Below are 25,611 nucleotides of genomic sequence, written 5' to 3' on the forward strand. Positions count from 1 at the left end.
GCCGAGCCGCCCGCCCGCCCGCTGCCGAGGGCGGGAGGCGGCCCCCGCCCGCCCCGGCCTATCCCGGCCGGCGGGGCGGCCCCACCGCCGCCTGCTTAAAGGGGCGATCGGCGCCGCCCGCCCCACGCGCGGCCGCTGGCTGGGGGGTGCACAGCCCCGCGGTCCCCCCCAGCCCGAGATGGAGAGGGGAGGACGACTCGGCTGTGTCTGAGGGCAGAGTTTTTCAGAGGGTGCGGCTGGCCGTTTGCCCTTCGCGGGGAAGTGGCTGTGGGGGCTGTGAGGGGGTCCGGGCTTGCCCATCTTGCCCGGCACGGTGGGTGGGCTCCATCACCAGGTTTGATTCTTCGCCCTGCTCTTGTCCCGTAACACCGGCCCCCAAGGCGGTGCTGACTTGGCCCCGAGCAACCTCGTCCCTAAAGGATCCAGGAAGTGAATTGAGCAGAAAAAGGTGGCTTGCTTGGCTGTTGGTGTGGTTAGATCAGCAGAACTGCCCTAGCCAGGACAACCCACGTACTCCTGGAAGCTGGCAGCTGAGCCACCAGCACTCCACCTCTCCCCCCCAGCAGCCCGCCGCCTCCTGCCCCGCTCCATGCCCAGCTCTGCCCTTGGGGCAGTGGAGGAGACAAGGCAGTGACCAGGCGCTTCCCTACATCAGCACCACCCACGGCCTCCGTCTTCCCAGCAGCTCCTCAGCACGTGGCATAACCACAGCTCTCTTCCCCCATTGGGCTTTTAATTACATTATAAAGTTACTCAAAGCTTGCACTGGCAGGTCATTAGCTTTCATATGAATTTAATTTAATCATAAACAACTCATCTCACTCCTTAGCAGCTCCTTAAATGTGGCTCCTTTTTATACTGTTAATTTTGCTACAACCACCCCAGAGAATTAATGGAGGTGCAGGCAGGTTGCCAGGGCTTTACGCCCCCCCCCCCTTGCCTTCCCAAAGGGCTCATCTTCATCCTCCTCCCACTCAGCTAAGCCCAAGACCACGGTGCCCCTGCAGAGATGGCTGCAGGAATGATGCTAGGTTGTCTGAAGGGGACATCGTGCCACCGGTGACCTCCCCAATGCCTGCTGGCATGCTGCCGCAGGGCTGGTTTACTTGTGGACCAGCTGCACATCTCTCCCTTCCCTGCCCCAGCCCCTTTGTCACTCCTCAGTCAGACACATGTTGAAGGTAGGTGGGCAGGAAGGAGGCCATGGAGAGGCCCCGAAGAGCCCTCCGTTCCTTCTCCTATCAGGAAAGCTCTGACATTGGTGAGGGATACTGGGGCTGGACCTTGAAGTGCTAATCAAGAGTCGAAGCTTGGGAAAGCACAAACAGGCAGCAGGACTGCAGCTTTTGATGTTGTGTGGAGTTCCCAGGCTTGAGCAGGTGGAGTTTTACTAGTTTTAAAAGCCCTCAAGGATGCACAAATCCTCCAAAGGATGGCAAGGAAAACATCCAAAGCAGCTGTGCAACATGTTGGTAAGAGAAGTGTACATTGAGGAGATGCAGAACACTGGAGAAAGCGGATTAAGAGAGGAATGAAACAATTACTGGTCTTCAAATGCTGAAAGGAGAAACTAAGGTAGAGAGCAGCTGAGGGCACTGCAGCTGAGCAACACAGAGAAGGATGTAACCTGAAGAGCTGAGGATTGAAAGGCCAGGCAAGGGGATCGCAGGGATAACAGAAGCAAGTAATTGGATATGTGAACCACAGAAAGAAGCACAGAAATGCGCTAACCAAAATGCAATAGGTGGTAAATTGCAAGGTGAAGGGAATTAAATGAGGCAACTGTGTTACTAATGCTATGAGTGTAGCCATCCCTCTTGCTTCAGGTGCTGGTTTGTTCCGGTTAGCAGCGACTGTGGGACTGCCAGGCATCCGGGGAGAGGGTGACTGTGCTCAGGACACTGGTCGCATGTATGCAGAGCTGGTCTGATGCCGTCTGGTAATTTGGTTTTACAGGAGTGCATAGGACCCTACAGCCCTCAAGCTCATCCACTGAAAACACATAGCCAGATAGATCATCTTACTGCCCAGTCCATCTGTACATTAACACGAAGTCCACCATCAAGACACCTTGGACTTACTATCCATGAACTCTAGAATCAGTCTGTGGGGGGAAAAAAATTAATTAAAAAAACCTGTCTGGGAAGAGCAAATTGAGAACATGCAATTCAGAGAGCATTTTGACCTATAGGTGCAGCATCCACAAAGAGGCTAAACTGTTTTCTTGCCAGCTTTAGAAGCAGTGATAGCTGCAGCACAGAGCCATGGTGTAGGACAGTGGGGGTCCTGGGCAAGCAGCCGATGAACAGCCGGAGTCCCAGGTGCCACCAGCTGCAACACCCCCCGCACGTAGGCCCCCACACAGCACACCAGCAGGGTGGAAGAGCCGTCCTGATGGCCAGCACAGTAAGGACCAGCAGCAGAAGCAAAGTGCGAGAACAAGCAGGGAAGTCTATGAGATGGCTCCGAAAGGACCCTCATCCCTACTCATGTTTCTGTCACCTCATACTGGCCACAGACTCGAGGGAACAGAAATCCTTACTCCAGACCGTCACTTTAGCATGGAGGCAGATGGTGGATTTGGTGGGGGGACACAAGTTCTGCCCATTTTTACAGCCGCAATGCCACAATGCACCGCAATGCACTCCTGCTCCACAAGGCCATCCCCAGCCACTGTGGAGCGCTGTACTGCTGCGTACCTTCATCAGCGACCTTCATGCTGGCCTCCCCCTTTCCTTTAATCCTGGGTCTACCATCACAGTTGGGAACCCACAAGAGACAGAATGAACACACACCATGACACTGTGAAGGACACCTCACTCCTGAGCTTGAAGCATCCCAGAGGGACACACACGGTGCTTTGCTTGGGGAAACTTTCTGCCCACCCTCCCTTCTCAGGGGTGCACGAAACCTTTGGGCATTCCCTTGCTGATAAATCCATTTCCCTGTGCCACAAGGTCCCCACATGGAGATGTGTGACATGGAAAGCAAAAGGAGAACATATGAATGAGCTCTTACAGCATCTTGGACCTACCTGCTCTAGGGACCAGACCCTGGTCTCCTGCCTTCACCCTTCCAGCTCCTTTCTGTGCACTGCCCTGGATGTGGCCCCATGACTGCCACACGATGCTGGGCTGTCCGGCCATTCCTTTATAACTGGTATAAATCATGTGTATCAGACAGACAGCCTGTTACACACGGGGGGTTATTTTATCCATGTCTTCCAGCATAAACCCACTCCAGGCCTACGAACACTGGCGGAGAGCCAAGCAACTGCACAAAATCAACTGGAAACGCTTAAGCATCGACATCGCTTCCCCTGCACCGTAACCTGCTCAAGTGACTCCATTGCTCCTGGACCCCAACAGCACCGGGCCCTGGCTGCAGCCTCACAGCTTATGAGCACCCAGGAACACGCAGAGGTTGGAAAGAAATGCAGCTAACGCAGCAAAATGGCTCCTGTGTTTAATTAACGAGTCTGATGAGAGCTGTTGAGATGAGCGGAGCGTGGCTTTGCACGCTGACCTGATTGCCTCCCGAGGGAGGCACGCTGGGAAGCCAGCTGTGGAGATGTACAGCCTGGCTTGGGCTCTACTGCACCTCAGTAATTTATCAAGCAAACCGCCAAGCATTTGCTAAGGGAGCCCACATGAGGGGTTTGTGATTGACCTGGGAGTTCTGTGCTTGGCCCGCACCTCTGGCGGTGTGGCTGCAGGAGCAGCAGAGATCTGGCAGCAGCACTTCCTACAATGAGGTTAGATGGTACAAGGGTACAGGTGCAACTGAGGAGAGTTTTGGGATAAACAAGTCATCTCCTGCTGCCCTAACCAAAGGTTGAAATATTGTTAAGCCAAAGAAAATAACTACACGGGAGAGCTCACCACCTGCTCAAGAGTCAAGATCTCCTCAACCCATGTGCACTCTCCCTTCTCTCTGTCAGGGTCAGTCGAGCAATTTAAAGCAAGAGGGCAAATGAATTCTGAAAAGCCAGCCGTCAGCTTGGACATGCAAATGGGTTTCCACTTGGCTGTAAGCAGGCTCCAGCTGTTTGGGCACAGCTGGGCTGTCCCTGAGGTCTGTCAGGTGTCACAGATGGAAAGGAATGAGAAAGCAGTGCCCCACCGTCAGCCCTGAACTGCAAAGGAAATACTATCTGCAGTCATTCTGGCATAGAGAGTCCAAGCAGTAGCTTACTTTTTAATTTAAGAATTAGGAGTGTGTGCCAGGTGGCTAAATGTTCCCAGTCCTCCCCTGTGTACAGAAAAAAAAGCAACCGTCTTCCCCAAGCTCCCTCACAAGTATTAGCCAAAAATGATGCTCCTACCATACAGAGGGCAAATCTTTCCAGCTGAAGCCCAGCAGAGCAGTGGTTACCCACTGTATCACTAGGGCTGGATTGCACTTATTCTTAGCCATCACCAGGAATGATTCTCCACCGATTTAACCCCAGTATTGCAGGTTTTAGCTGTGTGGTATGGATGCCACCCATCACAGTCAGCCTGGCAGCAGATTGCACCCATCCTGCACAGAGATATGGCAGCACGGAGAAGCAGACCCCACGGAGGGGATGCTCAGCCCTCAAATAGTGGAGGCTGACCTGGCACACACATGCCAGTGGGCAGGGGAACCCTGGAAAACTCCCAAGGACAATGCTGGAGCAGGAGACAAAGTACTGAAGCACTGATGAGAAGCAGAGATGTGGTAAAACGTGTGCTATAGCTCTAGTGAATGACGAATCCGAGAAAAAGAGCGAGCAAACATTTCTGTGCAACGGGACTGCTCAGCTCCTGCTCTGCGCTTGTGCAGGCAGCTGCTGGGCTCCGGAGCCCAGGGCCACTGCTTCAGTGTGCGTGCCATCTAGTGAACAAGAGAAAGAAGAGCAAACATCACCCCTGCATCCCTTGCAAGCCTGGAAACCGGGCCCAGGGGAGTCCCAGTGGGTGCTTGTGAGGGCAGGTGGGGTGCCAGGGCAGTATGTCCCTGTCACCCAGCCCCATCCCACCCAGGAGAGGGGCAACAACAAACCCCATCAGCAAGGCAGAGCCACCAGCCTCTGGAGAGGCTTGGCTTGCTCGAGCCCTGGGTAGTTTGGCATTTGGAGAATTAAACCAGAGGCCAGTGCAGCAGAACACATAAGAACCAAATGGCTTAACAGGGTGCAGATGACTTCTGAAGGACAGCAGTGCTCACCTCCAGCTGTCCTCCTGCAGCAAGGGAGGGAGGGAGAGCCGATGCAGCCATAGGAGGAAAGCAGTTAGGCACAAGCCCCAGCTCCATGACTCTCCTGCCTGCCCTGCTTTTTCTTCCCCCAGAGAGTTTCATCAGCCCCGTCACAGCAGGAACACTGCAAAAGCCTTTGGGCAGCTCAGAGGAGCTCGGAGCCTAGACGTGACAGGACACACAGCTCAGAGAAGGTAATGAGGAGAGCTGAGAATTAAGAAAGATTTTTACTTTTGCTCTGTTTTCAGCATTGCACCAGGGTGGAATGGTAGATAATTATTTCTGGAATACACAGTATTTTCAACATACATTTACAAATATAAGTATCCTCACAGCTGAAGCTCCCCTCAGGCACTGCCAAGGACATGGAGATGAAGTTAAATACTCCCATGAGATCCTCTGCTTCACTGGGATACATTGAGTGAGGCCATTTTTGACCAGTGTGACCCAGGAGACAGTGCAGGCCTGGTAAATGAAAATGAAGGAGATGGCTGAGTACGTGCCCTCAGCTACTTCATTTCTTACTATCTCACAGAGTGAGGAGACAGGCACCCTCGTGCCTTGTTCTTGTCCTTCTCTCACCACAGTACTGTCCGTTTAAAACCCTACCAGCAACAACCTACGGTACCAACTGCCTCTGCCTTTCAGCACCTCATGTCTGAACTCACAGACTGCAATATTACCTAACCAGGGTGGACACTAGTAGCAAGGTCATTTCCAGCATGAAACCTAAGGCAGAAGTTGGCAGGCTCCAGAGCAACCTTCCAAAAAACGAGGGGAAAACCACACCAGCTCCATGGGATCACGTCAAAGCTGCCCTTGCACACTGCGTGTCCTTCCTTGGAGTAGGGCATCTGGACGAAAGAAATCATAACTAAACCAGCAGGTAAAAATCCCTGAGCAGAAAACAAAGACCACACAGGCCCTGCGGTTGGTTACAGAGATGGTGGGAGCTTTTCTGAGCAATCCGAGGGAGCAAGCAGAGGTCTCCCCCTACACTGACAGCAGAAAAGGTGATTTGTATCTTGGCCCCATAATGCATCCCCAGGATCCAAGTGCTCCTCAGCCAAGGACAGCGTGGGAGGAGGCAGGGAGGCATCCCTAGGACCTCCTTGTCCCACCAAAGCAAGGGAGCTGAGGCATTTGTCTGAGATCTTCTGTTAAAGCCAGGCAAGCTAATTAAAAAGGAAGAAAAAGCCATGCATAACTGGCTTGCACTCCTCAGGCGACAGGATGCAATACTCCTCTTCACCAAGCAGGGTCAGCCGAGCACTATTTTAACACACAACGAAGTCATCGAGGGAACTGCTGCTTCACTTAAAATCTACCAGAGTTTCAGCTTCATAGCAAAGATGCTACTGCCACTGAGCTGCAGCATGCAGCAGAAGTGTTTCTGAAGCAACTACCTCTATTTTAAAGAGCTGGAAGTTCAGCCTTGTAAGGTTCACATGCCAGAACTGGCTCTGGAGGTTTCTCTAAGTCAGCAAAACCCTGACAAGAAGCAAAACTGGTATGAGGCCACAGCCAGTGATCAGGCAGGAAATCAGACACATACCCAGGTTTCTCAGTCTGTTACTTTATTAGAAGGGTCTTTACATCATAGTGGTGGCCCCACTGAAAACACTTTACAAAATATTAAAAAACCCTTTTAATTCAAAGCCACATTTAAAAAAATGGCATCCCATCCCCCCCTCAAAACCAATCTGGGTTTATTCATGGCTCCTTCTGAACAGGAAACAACAAAAACATCCTCTTTTGAGAGTGGGGAAAAAAAAAAATATATAACCACTCTGTAAACACGACATTCAGAACATGTGCCCCCCTGCCCTCTTGCAGGAGAGGGACACGGTACTAGAGACCTGGCACACCCAGAGAGGGAACAGAGAATAGGGACAGGGCAGGGGACAAAACCATTCCCACCCTCTGTTAGCAAAAGCAAAACTATGTTGCTAGCTCCAGGCTGCAAATAAGCTGGACTGGAGAAAGAGACAACTGATTTACCATGGGGGCATCCCATCAGCTCTTTAAAAGCCCCCAGAAGTAGTCTCCTTCCTCATGGCTGCACAATATCGAGAGAGAGCTGACACTCCCTGGGCTGGTGAAGAGGGCAGTCAGAGGTATGTTACAAACAGCATGCTGCAGGACATCCTTCTGCAAGTCATACGTAACCCATGAAGGACAGGCACCGGGTACAGATTTCTGTGACAACAACCATTTCATAGAATAGCTCCAGCCTGACCCCAATGGGACCAGGAACAAAACCACTGGGGCTGCTATAACACAGTTCTAATGCAATTAAAATGCTCAAACCAGCACATTGTCCTGATTCAGGAACAACCCTCTGCATTCATTAATTTTACATCAGCTCCCAAGCTGGCACTATCATATCTGACAGGCACAGTCAATGCTTTTGGAGATGGGACAGGCAGCCTTCCTAGGAGGACAGGCTAGTTACTGAAAAGCTGCTATGCAGTCTGCTTGCAAAGGGTCCCAGCCCTTAGATGTCCATCTAGGCTATGTTTATTAATAGAGACATTAATGGTATGGATTCAGAAGAAACTTGGAATGGCCCAAATGGATATAGTCTTGCTAGTTTGCAGAAAGCTTATAAATATGTATTACGAACTCTAAATGGGTAGTAAATGCACTCCTCAGATAAAGAGGTGTTAAAGACCTGGGGGCCGACTCCTTCAGCTAGATACCTAGAAGTGTAGCATACCACTACCACCTTTTCCTGAAATGCCAGTATGTCTCTAAATCAACATATGAGAGTTTAAAAATAACAACTTTTTTTTTTTTTTTTTAAGCAGAGGCACTTTTTCTTGCTAGGGAAGCAGGCCCAAAACAAACAACGTTGTCCACAGATCAACAGAGAAAAAAAACTTAAGTGCTACCTTACACCTTTTGGTTGTATAAAGAAGAAGGTGCTGCCCGGTGAGGTCCCTGTCCCCCTATCCAGGTCTGTGCTCTGGGTCCTACCCAGCAGCTCAGCCAAGCACTGCCTTGTGCAGGGGGAGGCAGGCAGAAGGCAGCCCAACTGAGACACATCATCATGGAGCAGAAAGGACAGAGGGCTGGACCTGCCACTGCTCTGCTGCTCTGCAGCATGACTCCAACCTGAAAGCCAGGAGAATCATCCGAGAAACTGTGGCACATCATAAGAAGATGAGACAGTGGGGAAAGCGATGCTGGGAGTAACAAGCCACCGGGACCTGTCTTTGCATCTCCTCTTCCCTTGCATCCCATGTTTCAAGACTCCTTTATTGCTTCCAAATGATGCTTTGCAGCCCATAACCCTGACTGCAGTGGCCAGGCTGGCTGACCCACATGGCCCACATGTATATAGCACTTAAAAAAAAAAAAAAACAGAAAATCTCAAGCACATGTGTGATCATGAGAGCTCTGGCAATAACACCCTTCGGCCCCTGACTTGTCCTTACCAGAAGGCACATGACTGTGACCGATACCTCACTGTGTCACCGCAGGACTGAGCACTGTTACAAATCTCGCCCTCTGCACATACACATACACTTTTTTAAGACACAAAAGCCTGCAGCCAGCTGAACAGTTTAATTATGCCATAGTCCAGTCTCTGCTAAGATAGTATTAGCTAGGCACCAGAGGGACTGTGGTGCCAGCAATCTCGGCAAACGAAGAAGCAGAAGCGTCTTTGGAAGGGCATCCAGCTGGTCCCCTTTCTGCATAGTCTGTATGGGGAGGAAGAGAAAATAAAAAACCCAATCCTCCCTCCTCAAAGGAGAAAAAAAAAAAAAAAATCACTGTCTCTCCCTTGAGCAAAAAAGGGCCACAGCAGATAGAAATAAATCTAAGGCAAGTGTTGGGGGGCCACAAGGCCAAGGTTAGCCTAAGACAATGCCAAAGCTGCTCTGCCGCAGACTAGTCCCTACAGAGGACTGGGAGGAGGAGCAGCCACTGTGGAGAGGGAGGCTGATAACCCCTGTGCAGAGGGCAGGAGCCATCGCCTGTTTCTCCTGTTCAGTGCGGTTATTGCTTCAGTCTGAGCTGACAAGCCTGGTGAGCACCAGGCTCACGTGAGAGGCAATGCGTCCAGCTAACAGCGCAAGTATGATCGCAGAAAAGGTCCTGCCCGGCTTCCCAGCCTGGAGCTGTGCTGAGCAGGCTAGCTCCTGGAAAAGCCACTAAAACTTCCAGTCAGCGTACCCCAGTGCAGGACAGAGGCCACATTTATCCCAGACAGAGTGAGGGGACAGGAGGGTGCTGTTGTAAGAAGAGGCTGCCAAGAGGATCTTCCAAGTCCAAGTTGCCCACCTGCAGCCCAGGAGGACACAGCAAATACCAGCTGGTGGCCTGCCAGCTGCGGGGTGTTATGAGCTCTCTGCAGAGCTGAACAGGACGAACTTGGCGTGTTTGGTTGGAGATGCTGGCGTCTGTCCACCTGTCTCTTCGCTCAGCTTGAAGAACATCTCCTGCTCACGCTTCTTCTGGTTCAGCTCATCCTCCAGGGCCTTAAGCAGAAGGGAACACAGACAAGAGCTGTATTTGAGATTGCACTGGAGCTACGGACACTGTCCCCTCCAACCAGCCAAGCAGGAGACCCTGCCGATGCTGAGGAGGCACTACCTTCTTCCGTGGCCTCAGCTTGTCTCGCCACTCCTTCATGTGCTGGTTGTGGTTCTCATCCAGGGACTTAAGCTTCTGGGTTTCATGCTCAATCAAGAGGTGACACTTTTCATTCTAAACACAGATCACAAAACAGAACACCCATTAAGCAGCTGGGACTGTAAATCCAGTGATCAAACAGGACTTGCATCACCCAGAGGCATTCAGAGCTCTGAGCTCCAGGGCACATTTAGACACAGCCACAAAAACCTCTCAAGGCAGGGCAATGGGACATCAGGTCTAGATCTCTGACAGTCCTCTGCAGCCACTTCTTATGACATGCTCCCTGCAATGGAGCAGTAACAGCACAGAGGGAGCTCCAAGAGACCGAGCCACAAGGGATGGGTACCTGCAGCTGCTGGAGCTCATTTGTATTGCTCTCGCACTGGGCCTGCATGTCCTTCATCTGCGTCTCGTGCTTCTGCTGCTGGTGCAGCCGCTCTGCTTTTTGCCTCTTCTCTTCCTGCTGAGCAAACTGGAAGAGAGAAAAGCAGGTGCCCGTGTAGGCAGTGTTGCTCTGATCTCTGAAGCTGGTTAAGAGACTGGCCAGTTTGCACTATTGTATAGGTAAGAAAGAAAAGCCCTGAGGATGCTTCCCAGCACTAGTCACAATGGAAGCAGTGCTGAAAACCACACTTGATGCCACAAAAAGCAATAACCTCTGACTCCCTGCAGTGGGTTAGAAATTTGGCAATAGTTGTCTTTTTCCGACTTCCCTTCTGCCTGTAGGCCAGCGAAGTACTTCACCCCCAAGCCAAGCCTCAACCCTTGTGCCCTTTGCAAGACCTGACCTGTTTTATCTTCTCCCGCTGCTCGGATGCGCTCCCGCTGGAGTGGATGTGAAGGCTCTTCTTGTACATGGCCATGCGCGTCTTCCCTTCGCTTCGCTGGATTTTGGGGAGCCGGGCTTTCTCCTGCTGCTGCCGAATTTTCAGCTGCTCTAACATGCGCTGATTGTATCGCTGCATTTGCTCCCTTTCCTGCAATGGTAGAGGGACAGGTATAAGAGGAGTAGGGACACCTCAGGCCTATAAGAAAGTGCTGAGGAGATCAAAAGAGAGCTGGAGAGCAGATTTGGCAGTTGCACAGAGGTGGCTGGTGACAGACAGCTCCAAAGGGACAAGAGGTGAGGGCAGCTACTGAACATGCTGTGAAAGCAGAGGAGAAGGGGGCTGGAAGGAAGCAGAAATGACTGCGAGACATGCCAGTCTTCAGTCACTGCTCTGGGAATCCACCATCCCACACACTGGACAGTGACAGATTTCCAGAAAAGCCGCCAAAATTCACAGCTGCTTCTTGTCTGTTAAATGCGTGTGGCACAGAATACGTGTCCCAAGCAAGTAGGCTGACCCGAGCATTATTCTGGTCCCTTTCCACTAATAATGACCAAGTCCCTTAACTCCTAACCCACCCTTACCCACTTACAGCCTGGAAGGGAAACACCCTTTCTGGGGACACCCAGGGACCCTGGCGACCAGCACTGGCGTAGGAAGGTTCTAACTCTTCACCTTTTCATGCTTCCGGAGCAACTCATGCCTCTGGAGGAAATACTGGTCCTTTAGCTGCTGCTTGACAAGCTGGTGTTTCTCCTGTTGCTGATGCTCTTCGAGATCCCAGATGCACGCCTCCCGGTCTGAGGAAGGGAGAAGGGTCAGGAGACAACCCACCCTGGCCCCCCAGCTTGGTCACACGAAGCGTCCCAACCATGAGCGATCCCTATATGCAGGAGCAGTGCAGCAGATGTGGGGGGTGATCGTTCACCTCCTGTTTTCCAAGAGAAATTGGTTGCAAACCATATTGGAGAATCATTTCTTGCAATTATGAAGCCTAATTGGTTTGTATTTGTAAAGAGCTTTGAAGATTAAAGCACTAAGTATTATTATTGTTAAACATTTAGACAGGATCTGGCAAGGCTGTTTTTTCCAAATCCTATTCTGCCAGCTTGCAACTCTGTCACAGCATCTGTTGCGTGGGAAGAGCCAGCGTTGGATAAACCCATCGTTACAGCATTTGCTTTCCTCCTTTACAGCCTTTGCCACCCACCTCTCATGAGCTGCTGCTTTTTGTTCAGGCACTCGCGTTCCTTGTCACAGATCTCTTTTTTGTTCTGGGCGGTTATATTCTTCATGGCTAGCTCCAGGTCCTCCTTCTGCCTGGCCAAAAACTCTTGTTCCTGGAAGAAAACAGCAGTACCACCATGAGCACTCCTTCTGCTGCAACTTGAAAAGCATCTGGTGGTGTTTTAGAAACTGCCAGTCCCTCAGGGAGGAAGGATGCTTCTGTCTACTATGCACTTCCCTGTCTTGGAGTTGTAATCTTCTCTCAGCCTTACCATAGTTTGTTTTTTCTGGGCAAAGTCATCCATCTTCACCTTCATGTTCCCTTTGCGCTGTTGCCGTGGCAGCTTCTCAACCTCATTTTTGACCTTTGGGGAGGGAAATGAGATTTATCAGCAGGTAACTTTAGGCCAAGAACAACCCCACCTAATGTTGCTAAACAGCTGGACCTCAGGAAACACCCAAATATACCACAGAAAAGCAAGAGCTTCCTGCTAAAACACCAACAACTGCTTCCCTCTCAAATTCTGCTATGGAGAAATGCTGAAGCTTTCCTGGAAGAAACAGATGCAGGAAGCCAGCTTTCCTCCATCTTATCCCCATTTTTACCTCCTTCTTCATCTGCTTCAGCTGCTCCAGGAATTTTACATGGTCCCGCTCCTGCTCCAGGCGAATGCGCTTGGCCTCCTCCCGCCGGCGCAGCGAGTGATCTTGTTCCATCTTCTCAATCTGCTGCTTCTGCTGCCGTTCAAGGTTTTCCAGTTCAGTGTCGTAGAACTTCTTCTTTGCCTATAGGGGAAGGGAACAGAGGTCAACCTCAGTGTCCTCTCCGCTTCATTTCCTTCCAAAAGTTGTTTGGTTTTTTTAAAGAAAAAAAAAAAAGAAAAAGAAAAAAAGGGGCAGGAGGCTGTCCTTGCATGGATTGAGCCTCTTTACTAAACATAGGGGAGAGAAATTTCAAAATAACACCCCACAAAGCACACAGGGCAGAGCCAGCTCTAGAGTGAGTACAAAGCATTTTTTAACTTGTTCTAGTGTTGATGCCCTTCAAGCCTTTCTCCTGCTTACATCCTGATCTGCAACATCCCACTGGGACCCAGGGCCCTGGGCAAATATTAGCAGGCAGTGAAGCTCAAGCATAACAGTTCTTTCTCTGCAGACAAGGATTTCCAAGTTTGAGGGCACTAGTGTTGCGCTCCAACAGCACCCTTGTGTCCAATCTCTTCCTCCCCGCAAGCTGCAGGGATGGAGCACCCGGGTGTCAATGAGAGCAGGTTGCAAACTGCCCCAGAAAAAAGGGTAAAGGAAGTAGGTTTGGGGCTCTTCCACATAGCACTGTATGGTGAATAAATCTCACAAATGAGAAGTGACTTGCTAAGATGGGAATTCACAGACGTGGCACGTCAAGACTGTAGAAATACAACAGAGCACATGAATGAGTGATGGCTCCCAGCCTGCCACGAGGGGATGGGGTTGCCAGGCGTAGATGCTAGGGGAATTAATAAAGGGGTATTTAAAAGATGGCTCATGAAAGCTTTGAAGTGACTTATCTACAAAATTATTTTACTTCAACAGAAGCCGCCCATGGAGGGACTAAGTATGTAAGCCCAGTTTATCTTTATTCAATTTACACTCAAAGACTTGCCAGATTTCCTGCTGTCACACGTTAGCCACATTGCTTTCTTATTTAAAGGGGTTTTTTTTCTGTGAAATACAACAGCACTATAAACTGTTTCTCACAGTAGCTGTGAACAGACATACAAGAAAAGATCATTAAAGAGAGAAAGTCCACAACAACCCTTCCCCTGCTACACCCTGGCGGGCAATGGCAGTCAGTGCTTCCCAAGCTGCAGGCTGCACATGCTTAATGCCCACAAAAGCCTCTGTCCTCCACAAACACATCCCATGCCTCAAATCCCAAAGGGGTTCCCTGGCGGTCCTGCTCCCTCCAGCCACGATGCCCCAGGACTGCTGCAACCCAGAGAGCATCGCCCTGCACAAGGGTTTGCAGGGCATCTGTAGAGAAGTCAAATGAGCCGATACCCAGGAGCTTCCCCTTCCCTGCCCACGTACCGTCATTTCTTGCTCGAAGCGCCTGAGCATCTGCTCCAGCTGCAGCTGGTGTTTGCTGTTGAGCTGGGCCTGGTTGCGATGCTCCTCCTTCTGAAGGAGACGCAGCTCCCGCAGCTCCTGGCGCCTGCAGAGGGTTAAAATGGGGGGGGAGAGAGAAATACAGTCAGACAAGTTCAGAGGCATGTGCCTAAGCAGAGATAGCAGAATCAATAACCAGAGCACTTCAGGAGGGAATGAAAGCTGCACAGCCATCCCGTAGCACCCTGCCACTTGCTTTGAGCACAGGCAGGAGGTAAATACCAACCGACTGATGCGCTCTCGTGCTCTGTGACACCAGAGCACTGCGAGGAAGCAGGATGCTAATTATGGTAACTGTTGGAAAACTTGTCAGTTTTCACAGGTAAGGCCTGTTAGCATTCACAGCTTCTTAAACAAGCCCTGTCAAAGATCCTAAGGTGATTCTGCAGGCACCGCTCCCCCAGCCAGCACCCAAAATACCTATTCTGTCAGCTGGGTTAGTGCACACTGGTCTTCAGAACACAGCTCAGGCCAAGCTGGTGCTGCTCTGGCCTGGCCCTTGTGCTCCACGTCCGTTCTTGCTCATGCCTGGGTGACAGAAAGGGCAGTTTTCCCAAATTCTGACCTATCTACCACAACATTGCATCACTCTTCTCATGCAGCTTCATATCCAATAAAAGGGAGCCTCTGCTCAGACGGTTGCATTTGAGCCCATTTGCCATGTTTGTGCCCAATGGAGCTGGAAATCACTGATGTACCATGCAAAAGGAACAGCAGCAGCAGTTTCCCCATGCCAGATCCCCACCATGACCTTTGCTGCTGTACACTAGCCTTACACATTAAGTACAACCCTCTCTTCCCCCACCTCGCAGATGGAGCAGGTACTATTTAAAAATTTAGAAGGAGCCTCTTCTCAGGGATGCCACCACAGCTAAGAGTGGACCAGGAGAAAGCAGCTGTGCCTGGAAATTCCCTGCATGCTAGTATGCGCGCTCCTTGTGTTTTATTGGGGTTATATGCACTTCTCACACAAAAATGAGCAGCTAATGAGCTTTTGCATAGATCTCATATTAGGGCCTAGGAATAAGGCTGCTGCAGGGACACATAGTACTTGGGACAGATTGTGTTCTCAGGGAGTCCCTCAGAGCAGCACGAGGGAGCCTAGAATAGGGCATCAAGCAAAACAATTTGTATTTTAAGGGTCTTTTCATTTCAGTGCTGCTACTGATAGTAACCGAGCTAGAAACAGCAGTTTCTCTTCCTGAGAATAGGTCATGGAGGTTTGAGAGCCATAAGATCTGCAAAGGAGTCACAAAGGCTTAAGCAGGGAGGATACACCCATGAATATTAAGTGACGCTCAAGGAGTTTACAACTCCCTTGACCTTTCTGTTAATGAAGTCTGAGGAGGTATAAGAACAAAAGGAAGAGGAGCATCTTGAGAAGATTTCTGTACTTATTTCCATTGAGCCAGCACATCTACAGCCCTGGAGACACATTCAGTCATCCCCAGAGGACACAGCTAGCCACAGCACAAGCATCCCTTGTCACAGCCTTGCTGCATCTTATTCCTGAGCTGCATCCCTCGTTCCCCTGCATACAAACAGACCTCAGCTTATGCAGTACAGCAAGCCCTCTGCCAGCCAAGGAAAGGCTAAAAGTAGTGATGTCCACGCTGGACAATTGTCCTGTCCAAGTGGTACCAAGACAGAAAATGAGAGGACTTTAGATTGCTCCTGGATTTGCTTGCAGAGAAGAAAACCCTGCCCTGGTTCAGCACCCTGCCCTCCCTCCAGCCCAGTGACCCACTTGCCTGAGAAATCTCATCTCTTCATCCTTCTTCTCATCCTCGCTGATGATCTTCGAGGTGGTGACACTCACCTCTACTCCATCCACCACAAACTTGCGGGTGCGTTTCAGTGTCTTCTTGTGCATCCGGGAATCCTGAGTTCAGCAGGAAAGGAAAGAGGTGGCAATGAAGCAGCTCCCCGGCTTGTTGCACGGGGTGCTCCAGCTGGAAGCCTCAGAGCAATTTTGATGCCGTCGTTAATGAAGAACATAAGCAAGGAAACCACATCGAGCAAAAATCATCAACAGATTTGGAGCTGACATTCGAGCCACGCAGCCTTGCTATCACGCCATGGCACAGTGTGATTTCCGCCCTGCAGAAACCTGACCTGGAGGAGAGGCAACCCACCACCTGAAAACCCTTCCTCGCCATGTCCAACTACAGCGAAGCCTGATGGGGAAATGCCAGGACCCTCCTGAATTGCAGTGCTGAGGAATCCACACAACAGGAAGCTTGCAATGGTTCCTTTTAAGGCTCCTGGGCCATCTGACCCCCAGGTACCCCCCCCCACACTCTTGCAGGTGCAAGGCAGGAAAGTCCCCTGCATCAGGCTGTGACTGCAGATGGAGCTACAGGGAAACAAGCCAGCCCTGCCCAAAGGCTCAGCGCTGGTGTCCCTCTGGCCCTCATTACAATACCTCACTAATCACAACCAGCTCCAAGCCTCTTACAGTGACCTCCACAAAGCACAGCCCAGGCTCATTTCATTAGCATAGGTAGGCACAAGTGTCAGGAGCACCGTGTCCTCTCCCAGCAGTGCCACAGCAGGTCAGCATCCCCCTGCAAAGTCAGCAGCCCAAGCCTGACTGAAGGATGCATCCAGCGACTCAGTTTCTTTGGTGGTGGGGGGAGATATGAATAACTTGAATCATGCAGCCCTATGGGGAAAGCACAGTGGTAGAGTGAGCAAAGGCTCCCTGAAGTCCTCTTGCTCTTACAGTGATGACCATTACAGATATAGAAGATGGCAGAAGAGCTTCACGTGAGCCTGCAAGGCCCAAAGCAAGCCCTTGGAGAGCTTGCTGCAAGGGAGGAGCCAGAGAAACTCTGAGGGCATGCAACTTGCCCACTGTGTAACAACATACCACTAAAGTAGTGGTTCAACCAACACAGAGAAATTGGTGCAAAAAGGTTTGCATGAGATCAGCTTAGGTCACAAAGGCTCTTACTGCCCCAAACTGAATTAAAAAAGCTGGCGAAAACTCCTGCATTTTCCAAAGGAAAAAAATGCCAACATTCAACTGTCTGTGCCAGCCCCAGTGCCCATTAACACTGTGACTCACTGCCTGAGCACAGTGACCCAGGGCTGCTGCAGCTGGGCTGGTGCCTGGTCCCCAAGCGGTCTCCAGGCTCTTCCCCACTGTTGAACGAGCAGCTCCCTGCCTTATTCATGGAGCTACTCAAATGTAGATCTAAAACCAGAATTATTTATTTTCTCCTGGTCTTTTCTGTTATCCCTCATTAGCAGGCCAGCATCCTCTCTGGAACACGACTAAATGCATTTTCAAGCATTCCTGTAAAGTAAATTATTCTCCAGAGAACAGTCTGAGAAACTGTGGTCATACGGGATGCTGACTTTGAGTCCCCACTCTGACCACACTTCACAGCGCACATCCCAGTGCGCCTCTTCCAGCTCCCAAGGGCTTCAGCCAAAGCTGTGAACTCCCAGTATCCATGCAAGTCAGACTTCAGAAATTCAAGCTAGATACTCAAAAGAAGGAGTTCCCTCCAGAAAGTTGTATCTGAGAAAGTTTGGTTTACCTTTTCAAAACCCTATCCATCTCCTGCTGCCTATTTCTGACTGTTTTCTCTGCCAGCTACAGCCTCTAAAACTCATCTTTAGATTTCTTATCCCTAATCTTTCTAAAAAAAAGAAAAAACAGACCTGGATACTTTTTGCCAAAACTGGTTTTTTTTTTTTTTAGACTAAACTATAAGCAACTAGAAAGAGAGTCTGGTAATAAAAGAGTCACCTTAACTTTGCAGTTTAGTCTGTGATAAAAAGCATGTAATAGTTAATGTTTACAACTAGAAATGGTTTAACTCTTTGCTGACCCTTCTCTTGCTGCAAGCTGCCTGGCACCCTGTGCCTGAAACCCAGTGGCACCAGGAACATGAGCAAGGGCAGAGCAGGGGAGTTTAACCCCACAAAGCTAAGCCTGGGCAAGGAGCCAGGGTGAGGAGGGAGCAGTACAGCCTGGTACTCCCCCGTGCACTCACAGCTCACTGTGCAAAGCAGAGGCTTCAGCAGAGTGTCTTTCCCAGGGCCCTCCAGCAGCATCACTCCTGGAGAACAGCTCTGCTTGAATGGCTTGCTTGGAGAGATGCCATTTAGTTTGTTCTGAGCATTACCTCTGGCTGGGGCCATTCAAACCATGATCTAACACGACCATCTATCTCTTTGAGACTTACTGCCTGTAAAACAAAAAAACTCCTTTCCCCTTCTAGGGGACCAGCTGGGGAAGAGCAATTACACACATGGCATCATATTCATCTTTGGCTGGCCTCAAACAGACCAGGTGTTGTGGAAAAGGCAGTGAGGAGGGGTAAATTGCCATGCAAGAGCATCACACTTCCCTCATTAGGGATCCACATTGATTGAGGGCTCCTGCAGGGGATGCTGGCTCTCATGCTCGCAGCAGGAGACAGGAGGGGAGGAAAGTTTTGCAGAGAATGGTTTTTGGGCACGTTTCTGTGCTGGGAAGCTATCACTCATGCAGGCAATTAGATGAAGATCTTGTGCACACATCACTCTGCCCCCTCAAGTCACACACATTTCTTCTTCTGAAGCTCAGCAAGTATCATTCCAGTTATTTTGCCTCTTCCTCTAAGCCATGCTGACCTGGCCAGCTCTGGCTCACAACCATTCCCAGCCTCCAGAAAGCTTTAGCAAAAGCCAAGAAGCCTGGGAGGTCTTCATGCAAGTCACTGCTGACACAAACCAGGCCAGATGTATGGCAGGTTGGAAAAACTGAGAGAGGCACCAGCCCAAACAAGCCTTCTCCTGGGGCTAGGTGTTCTAGGAAAGAGCAGCAGAGTGATGGGCAATGGATAAAGTTTAGGAAATCACATTTTGGGTTTCATACTTGTCCTTGCTCTGACTGTGTACGTCTGTACAAGTTGGCCGAGTGGCACAGTTACTTCACACTTCTCAGGGACCCAAAATAGCTACAAAACATCAGACTTCCCTTAGATTTCAGTGGCCTGGGACAGCAGAGGACACATGTACCTGCACCAGCACCACCGAGAGCTTCTCCTTCACTTGAGAACGTGCCATGTGCCCATGGCAAAGCTTAACCCAGCAGTACGCGCTGGGCTGCCCTGAGCCCAGCTGGGACAGGCGTCCCATAAACAGGGAAAACAAGCCATCAAAGGCTTTGCCTAGAGATGGGCTTCCTCCCTCCTTGCTGGCCCTGTGTTTACTTGCAGAGCTCCAAGCCTGGATGCTCACATAGCAAGTGCTGCGGCCAGCCTTTCCAGCTATCTCACCAAATAGCACTGGGGAGGCACCTGGGTGGTCTTTGGCATTGTGCTCAAGCAAAATTCCTGGACCCTCTGTCTTCATCCAGCCTCTGTCCGCTCCTGCTTTACCTGCTCCCCACCTTCAGGCACAGGGAAGACTAGGGGCAACTCAATTTCTCCTCAAGTCAAAGATCAACCTCATCTAGAGTACAGCATGCTGCTTTCTCAGGAAGGCGTTTAAGGGGCTGTGGCCAAGTGTGTACGTGTACAGCCTCTCAAGGAAAGGATCTGAATTTCAGGGACTTGGCTAAAAAGGGGGAAAAAAACCAACTTCAGCACTTTTTAACAGGGGTTTGCTGCCCTTCCTTCTCCACACCTTCTGCCCACCACTCTTACCTTCAGGGAGATGGAGCCACTCTCTCTGTTGAGGGACAGGTCAGCAGACAGGGAGATGGTGAGGTCCATGCTTTCAGAGGCTGAAGTGCTGCCAGAATCCGAATCCCCTTTGGAACGGTTGCCAGGGAAGGGAGCTGGGGGATCCAAACTCCCGTTGGCAAGCTTCTCCTCTGTGAAGTTCTCCAGGTGACTGCTCTCCGGATGCTCCCCGATGCTCTTCCGCTCCTTTCTGCCTGGCCCGGGCTGCTTGTCCCCCTCTGTTGAGTTACCCAGCCGTCCAGGCTGCGAGATGATGTCTGGCTTGCCCTGGATGGCCGGGGTGGCAGAGCTGGTTTTTGTGGAGCGGTTGCTCTCCAGTTTGTCATTGTCACTGTTTATTCCTTCATCTGAGACTTTATCGCTCTGTCCATCTGTGGTCTCCTTGCCAGTCTCCACAGGCCCGTTCACTGCCTTGGGCAAGGAAGAGTCCGGAGGCTTTTCCCCATCAAAACTCAGCTGACTCGCCTCAGAAGGGTCCCGCTTGTGCTTACCAGGGGGCTGGAAAGACAGCGAGGGGAAGGTGTTGGGTTTTGCACCACCGCTTTAACGCAACTGCAAGAGCTGCAATTCCCCACGCATCAGAGCAAAGTCACCCACAGCTAAAGAGTTATTGGGAGGAAATCTTCCCTTTTAGGACATCTGCCCTGGGATACTTTTATTTTTCTCCAGGTTTGTGGTCCCAAGGACTATGGACACTGGCTGGAAGGAAACAGCACAGCGGGGAAGTTCCAGAACCTGCAAGTTCTTAAGATGCAGCCTAGGAGTTTGCATATCAAACACCTTTTCCTGTGGCTAACTCCACCATGGATTAACCACTGTCCTTTGCCACAGATGAGGGAGGTCGAGGCATGTTGCCCAGAAAAGCTGCCCAGGCAGCCTTGAGATGTCCCCTTCAAAGAGCCCAGCTCAGGGGTAGATTTGCCGAGCTCCCTCCTAGGGCTGGTGGTGCCTCACTGCTGCACCATGTGCTGCTGGCAGTGCTTCCACTCCAGCCTGTACCAGGGCCTACTTTTCTTTTTTTTTGTTTGTTTTTCTTATTTTTTTCTTTTTTTTTCTTTTTTTTTTTTTTTTTTAAAACACTTCTTGTAAGCCCCTCCTGCGAGCCAGCATCATTGTTTCTCATTGCCCTTGGCAGCCACTGAAAAACAGCCCCTCCCTGGCCAAGCAACTGCTTCCCCCTCCACCTGATGGGGCCTAGAATAGCTGTAAACCAGCTTTTTGGAGCCTAGAAAAGTTGCTGGGCTCTTTCCCCCACCACAGCCACAGTGGCAAACTTGCCAGCACGGGGCCAGGAGTGCTCACCGAGGCAGACTCCGACGAGTCATCTTCTTCCGCTTCATCCCGACTGTCCTCAATCTCTTCCATCACCTCAGCCTTGGCCTCAGCCACCAGCTCGCGTAGGGCCCGGTTGCTGGTCACCTTGCTGACGAAGGGATGCTGAAAAGCCAAGCACAACGCACATGCGTGAGGTGGCCAAAAAACAGACTTCGTGAGCTCACGGCCGAGTGACCGCACGGGGATGGCGACGGCAAGGACCACTTCTTGCTTTAAAACAACTGCAAAGACCTAAGGACACGGTTCTTGCCAGTGTCACCAGGCTTAACCCCCCCAGATGAATTTACAGATAGGTGCTGCACATATGAGGGAGAACAAGAGAGAACACGATGCCGAGGTTAAGCGCCAGCTCTGTACACAGATGCTCAAAGCGTGGTGTTCTGCAAAGCTGCTTTACGTTAACATCCCCCAAACAAACGCACCGGTTCCACTTAAACAAGGGGCTCTTGCTGCAGAGGAGACGTCCCCCCTCACTGCAGGCGGGCTGAGCTCCGGAGTGCAGGTCCGAGCCCGCAGAGTGCCACCAGCAGCGGGGCGAGAGCCAGCCTGCAGGATCCCTGGGTGCAAACAGAGCATGGGGGAAGGCTGAGTTGAAATGGGGCTCGAATCGCTCAGTGCACACAGTGGGGTGCTCGTGTTGAGCTTCAGCAAAAGGCTGGGGAGTCCCTTGGGTTTGCAGAAACCGTTGCACACTTTTTCCCCGCTGACTTGGGTGCGGGACTGGAAGCGTGCAGCCAGACTGCCGGTGCTGCAGAGCGAAAGCATTTGCAGTCAGTGGGGAAAAGCATCTTCCAGGTTTTTGCTATTATTTTGAAAGGGGACGGGAGTAAAGGAAAGGAGTTGAATTTAAATCTGGGATAACCAGGTATCATCTAAGCTGGCTGCCACGTGGGCATTTTTAGGCAACGGGAGCCATTTCTATTCCAGCTGGTGTCCATAGGGGCTCTGCAGTTTGCTCCAAAGGCAAAAACATTGCTGTTCATTTTTGGAGCATTTTAGTGGCTCAAAAGTACTATGAACTTTCTAAACTAGACAAAAATTATCTGAAACCAGTCTAGGGCCCATAAGCACTATTGGTTTTTTTTTAACCCTCCTTAAGGAGAAGCAGGCTGTACAGACACAGGTGGTTCAGACACTCGCAGACCCAGGGAGACACAGACGCCAGCCGCAGACCCAGCCCAGGGGCTGGTGCTGGTCCCTACCTCCAGCAGCTGGGCGGCACTGGGCCGGGTCTCCGGGTTCTTGTCCAGCGCTGTCTTCAGGAAGTCTCTGAACTCCAGCGACCTTAAACCACAGCCATTCATGAGAAGCTCAGAGAAGGGAAAGGCCTCACACACCACAGGGGCTGCTCGACCCCTTTGCAGGTTGTGTCCCAGTTTGCAACTAGCCACAATCACCAATTCACTCCTAGCACGGGAAATCCTGTGCTCAGTTGTTCTGATTATTTGTAAGAGAATCAGCAACGTGGTCAAGTGAGGGACTAGATTTTGCCTTAGCTGGGATGGCAACAGACAGTGGGACTGAGCACCAGCCACTGTACCCCAGGGCCAAGGTGAAGAGATCGGAGAAGACACCAGCAGTTATCCTCCAAAGGGAGCCCATGGGTGCAGCTGCTTGTGCATAAGGATGCTCCAGGACCCATCCCCACAGCCGCAACGTGAAAGGATGGCTGTGAAGGACCAGGAACCCCACAGAAGGGCACCCTCAACCTGCAAAGCGCAGCTCTGAGATACAGAGCACGTACTGATCCAGTTCTGGCTTCTGAGCTGCTCCAGAGGAAGCGCTCCCACCCTGCCTGCTGGGTTTTAGTGCCAGGCTCCTGCCTGCTACCTGAACCGCTGTAACAACACTTGTGACTCCAGTGCTCTCCCAGTAATTTGCTGCTGGCTATCATGCAGCAGGTTTTATCATGATTAAAAAAAAAAATTTAAAAAAATTAACTGATTGGATTTTTTTTAAATGCATAAGAGGCTTTCCAGACTCCAGGAAAGAAATTCTGGAGCTCTTGGCCATCTCCAGGTTTAGAGGAAAATCTGCCTTTCATACAAAACCAGGATGTTTTGAAAACAGCCAAGGATCACCCTCGCTTCAGCAAGGCTGTGGGTGGGCAGCAGCTCCCCCCGTGCTGCCTGCACACCGTCAGCACGGTCACGGCACAGGCAGTGCCGAGCAGCCTGCCTTCAGCCAGCAGTGCTCTCGAGGTTCTAGCACACAGCTGGACCTAGAATACAGCGAGAATCCTACAATGGGTTCTCAAATTAAATAATACTGCTAGAAATGACTATTTTTCCTCTCTTGAAATACTGTGTAAGTTGGGAAACGTGTACTCTGCTGCCCAAAACCCCTCACCATTTGGAAGGGCAGCTGAGCGTGGGGGGGTCAGACTTGGCAATCTTCAGCAGCACTCTCATGGGGTTGAGCTCATGATGGGGTGGCTCGATCTGGGCCATTTCAATCAGCGTGATTCCCAGGGACCAGATGTCCGCCTTGTAGTCGTACGGAGTGTCCTTCATGGTCTCGCACATCACCACCTCCGGGGCCATCCTGCAAGGGGCAGACAAAGGAGCAGAGATGGGGAGGGATGACACCACTACCACACAGTGTGAGCCTTGCAGCAGCAATTAAATGCTTTAAATAATCCACAGCATTGCATAAAAACATCCTTTCCTCCTAGCTCTGGGTTTCAGAAGAAGCAGCATCTTTTCTAAGGGGTGCAACCCCCTCCCTCTTCTGCAGGCCAGCCAAGACAGCCCAGGCAGCCCATGGAAACCCCCAGGCCATTGACATCTGGCGCGGATGTTGCTTCAGACAATAAATTAATCCTCGCCGATTCCATTCCTTCAGCAAGTCGGGTGATTTAGAGATTGCGTTTCTGGAGCGAGGAGTCGTTCCCATGTGCTTGGAGTCGCTTCAAAGCCCACTCCACCCCCCGGGGTGGGGGGAAGCGGGGAGCGCACACACGCGAGCACACGCGTGTCCCTCGCTCCTCCAAGCCTGAAGCATGGTGGCCCCTTGGCCGGCTCAGGGTACCGTGACACCGGGCAATGCTACTGCATCACCGAGGCTGCTCACAGCTCCCTTCAGGCAAGCAAAACCCTTGCACGTGTGGACACTGGCCAAGACTCCTTGTTAAAATCCTCCCACCCATGCTCGGTAAGGCACTATGGTCCAACGCACCCCAAAGGCCATCGGCTCCCCGTTTCTGAGCAAGCCTGATTTTCAGAAGAGTGAAGCTCCTCATAAACACGGGATTTCTTAGCAAGCAGGTCACTCACCAGTAAGGGGTCCCAATGAAGGAGTCCCGCTTCTGCAAGGTTTTAATGTTTTTGGCAGACACTCCAAAGTCAGCTGCAAAGAGCAGTAACATTAGATGCCGTAGGAAAACTGAAAGACCCTTCTGAATTAGCACACTTGGCTGAAACGCAGATTTAAAAGCAAACACACATTTAAGGCAAGAACATGATACAACGTGCTGTTTCCTCTAAACTGAGCATCAGAAATTAAATTTGCTTTTGGGTACATAACCACCAGGGACCTTCCCCTCCCATGTACTATAAGACAGGGGCATAAAAAGCCACCTGTACTGTAACTCAAACCTTACACATCTAGAGGGAAGTCAAGATCTTTTCCACAAACAAACAAAAACAGCTCAGTGGCAGATTACTTTCAGGACTGCTATTTCATAGCAAAAAGTCTCATTTTACACCAGAAAAACCAAAGTCTTGTTACATTCTTTCTCTTCCCTTCAGTCCTATGCACATCAGCCACTGCATGATGCCTTTCCCTGATTTTGTCCCTTCTATAGAGAGCTGCTAAAGCCAACCCAACCCAAATCAAATTGGTAAGACCTGCACAGGGTACCAAGCCCACTTCAGGTCAGTTTGCTCTCCGAGATGGCCCTGATGACCTCTGGAGGAGCTGTTATCCATCTGCACCCTAGGCTCAGGGTGCCTGTGACTGTGGGTCATCCTTGGCCCAAGCCAGCAGCATGTTTTCACACTGGAGCACAACCCATGGCCACAAGAAGGTTTCCATCTTCCCAGGCTGGCTGTTCTCTGTTGGCACCCACAGACACATGTCAAGAACACCCCACAGCTGCTGGCACCCCTCTGCACCTTTCTGACCAGTTCCTACAGACAAAGCTACCTTCTCACCCCCCAGCAGGTAGCTGGATGCCAATTTAACTCAAGCCCATAGCGAGTTGGCAAAGCAACCCTTGGCAAAACTCACCCTGTCACCACCAGACCTGCTCTGGCGATAAGACAAATTCTTCCAGCTCCCAGCCCTGCCAACTGGCACCCTGCATGGGATGCTCAGCAGGCCAAAGAGCATAAAAATCGAGTCCAAAGAGGGATTAAGCAAATTCACAAAAGTAAAGTCCATCAAGGGCCTGAGCACGGCTGTGGCTCGGCGAGTCTTGGTGCCCGTCTGGGGGCTAAGCACAGCACACAGCTCGATGATAGATTTGGCCTCCCACAAAACAATACAAAGTTTTCCCCCACCTTCTCCTGCCTGAGCTCGTC

The 25,611-nt window shown here is 51.0% G+C and overlaps 1 protein-coding gene across 2 annotated transcripts in view; it reads right to left on the bottom strand.

The window, feature by feature from the left end:
- Positions 1-6,780: 6,780 nt before the first annotated feature.
- Positions 6,781-25,611, bottom strand: part of STK10 (serine/threonine kinase 10) — a 52,535-nt gene continuing 33,704 nt past the window's right edge. For both annotated transcript variants that reach the window (XM_052816647.1, XM_052816648.1), the window contains 15 exons: positions 24,364-24,436; positions 23,438-23,632; positions 22,291-22,372; positions 21,056-21,190; positions 19,715-20,251; positions 15,821-15,951; positions 13,992-14,115; positions 12,528-12,707; positions 12,194-12,286; positions 11,905-12,034; positions 11,370-11,494; positions 10,653-10,841; positions 10,211-10,336; positions 9,823-9,936; positions 6,781-9,707 (listed from right to left, as the gene is read on the bottom strand). In XM_052816647.1, the coding sequence (XP_052672607.1) occupies positions 9,567-9,707; positions 9,823-9,936; positions 10,211-10,336; positions 10,653-10,841; positions 11,370-11,494; positions 11,905-12,034; positions 12,194-12,286; positions 12,528-12,707; positions 13,992-14,115; positions 15,821-15,951; positions 19,715-20,251; positions 21,056-21,190; positions 22,291-22,372; positions 23,438-23,632; positions 24,364-24,436 (2,375 nt within the window). In that variant the 3' untranslated portion in view covers positions 6,781-9,566. The remainder of the gene's footprint in view (positions 9,708-9,822; positions 9,937-10,210; positions 10,337-10,652; positions 10,842-11,369; positions 11,495-11,904; positions 12,035-12,193; positions 12,287-12,527; positions 12,708-13,991; positions 14,116-15,820; positions 15,952-19,714; positions 20,252-21,055; positions 21,191-22,290; positions 22,373-23,437; positions 23,633-24,363; positions 24,437-25,611) is intronic.

Source organism: Harpia harpyja, chromosome 20 (genome assembly GCF_026419915.1).
Source record: "Harpia harpyja isolate bHarHar1 chromosome 20, bHarHar1 primary haplotype, whole genome shotgun sequence".
In the NCBI taxonomy this organism is placed as follows: Eukaryota; Metazoa; Chordata; class Aves; order Accipitriformes; family Accipitridae; genus Harpia; species Harpia harpyja.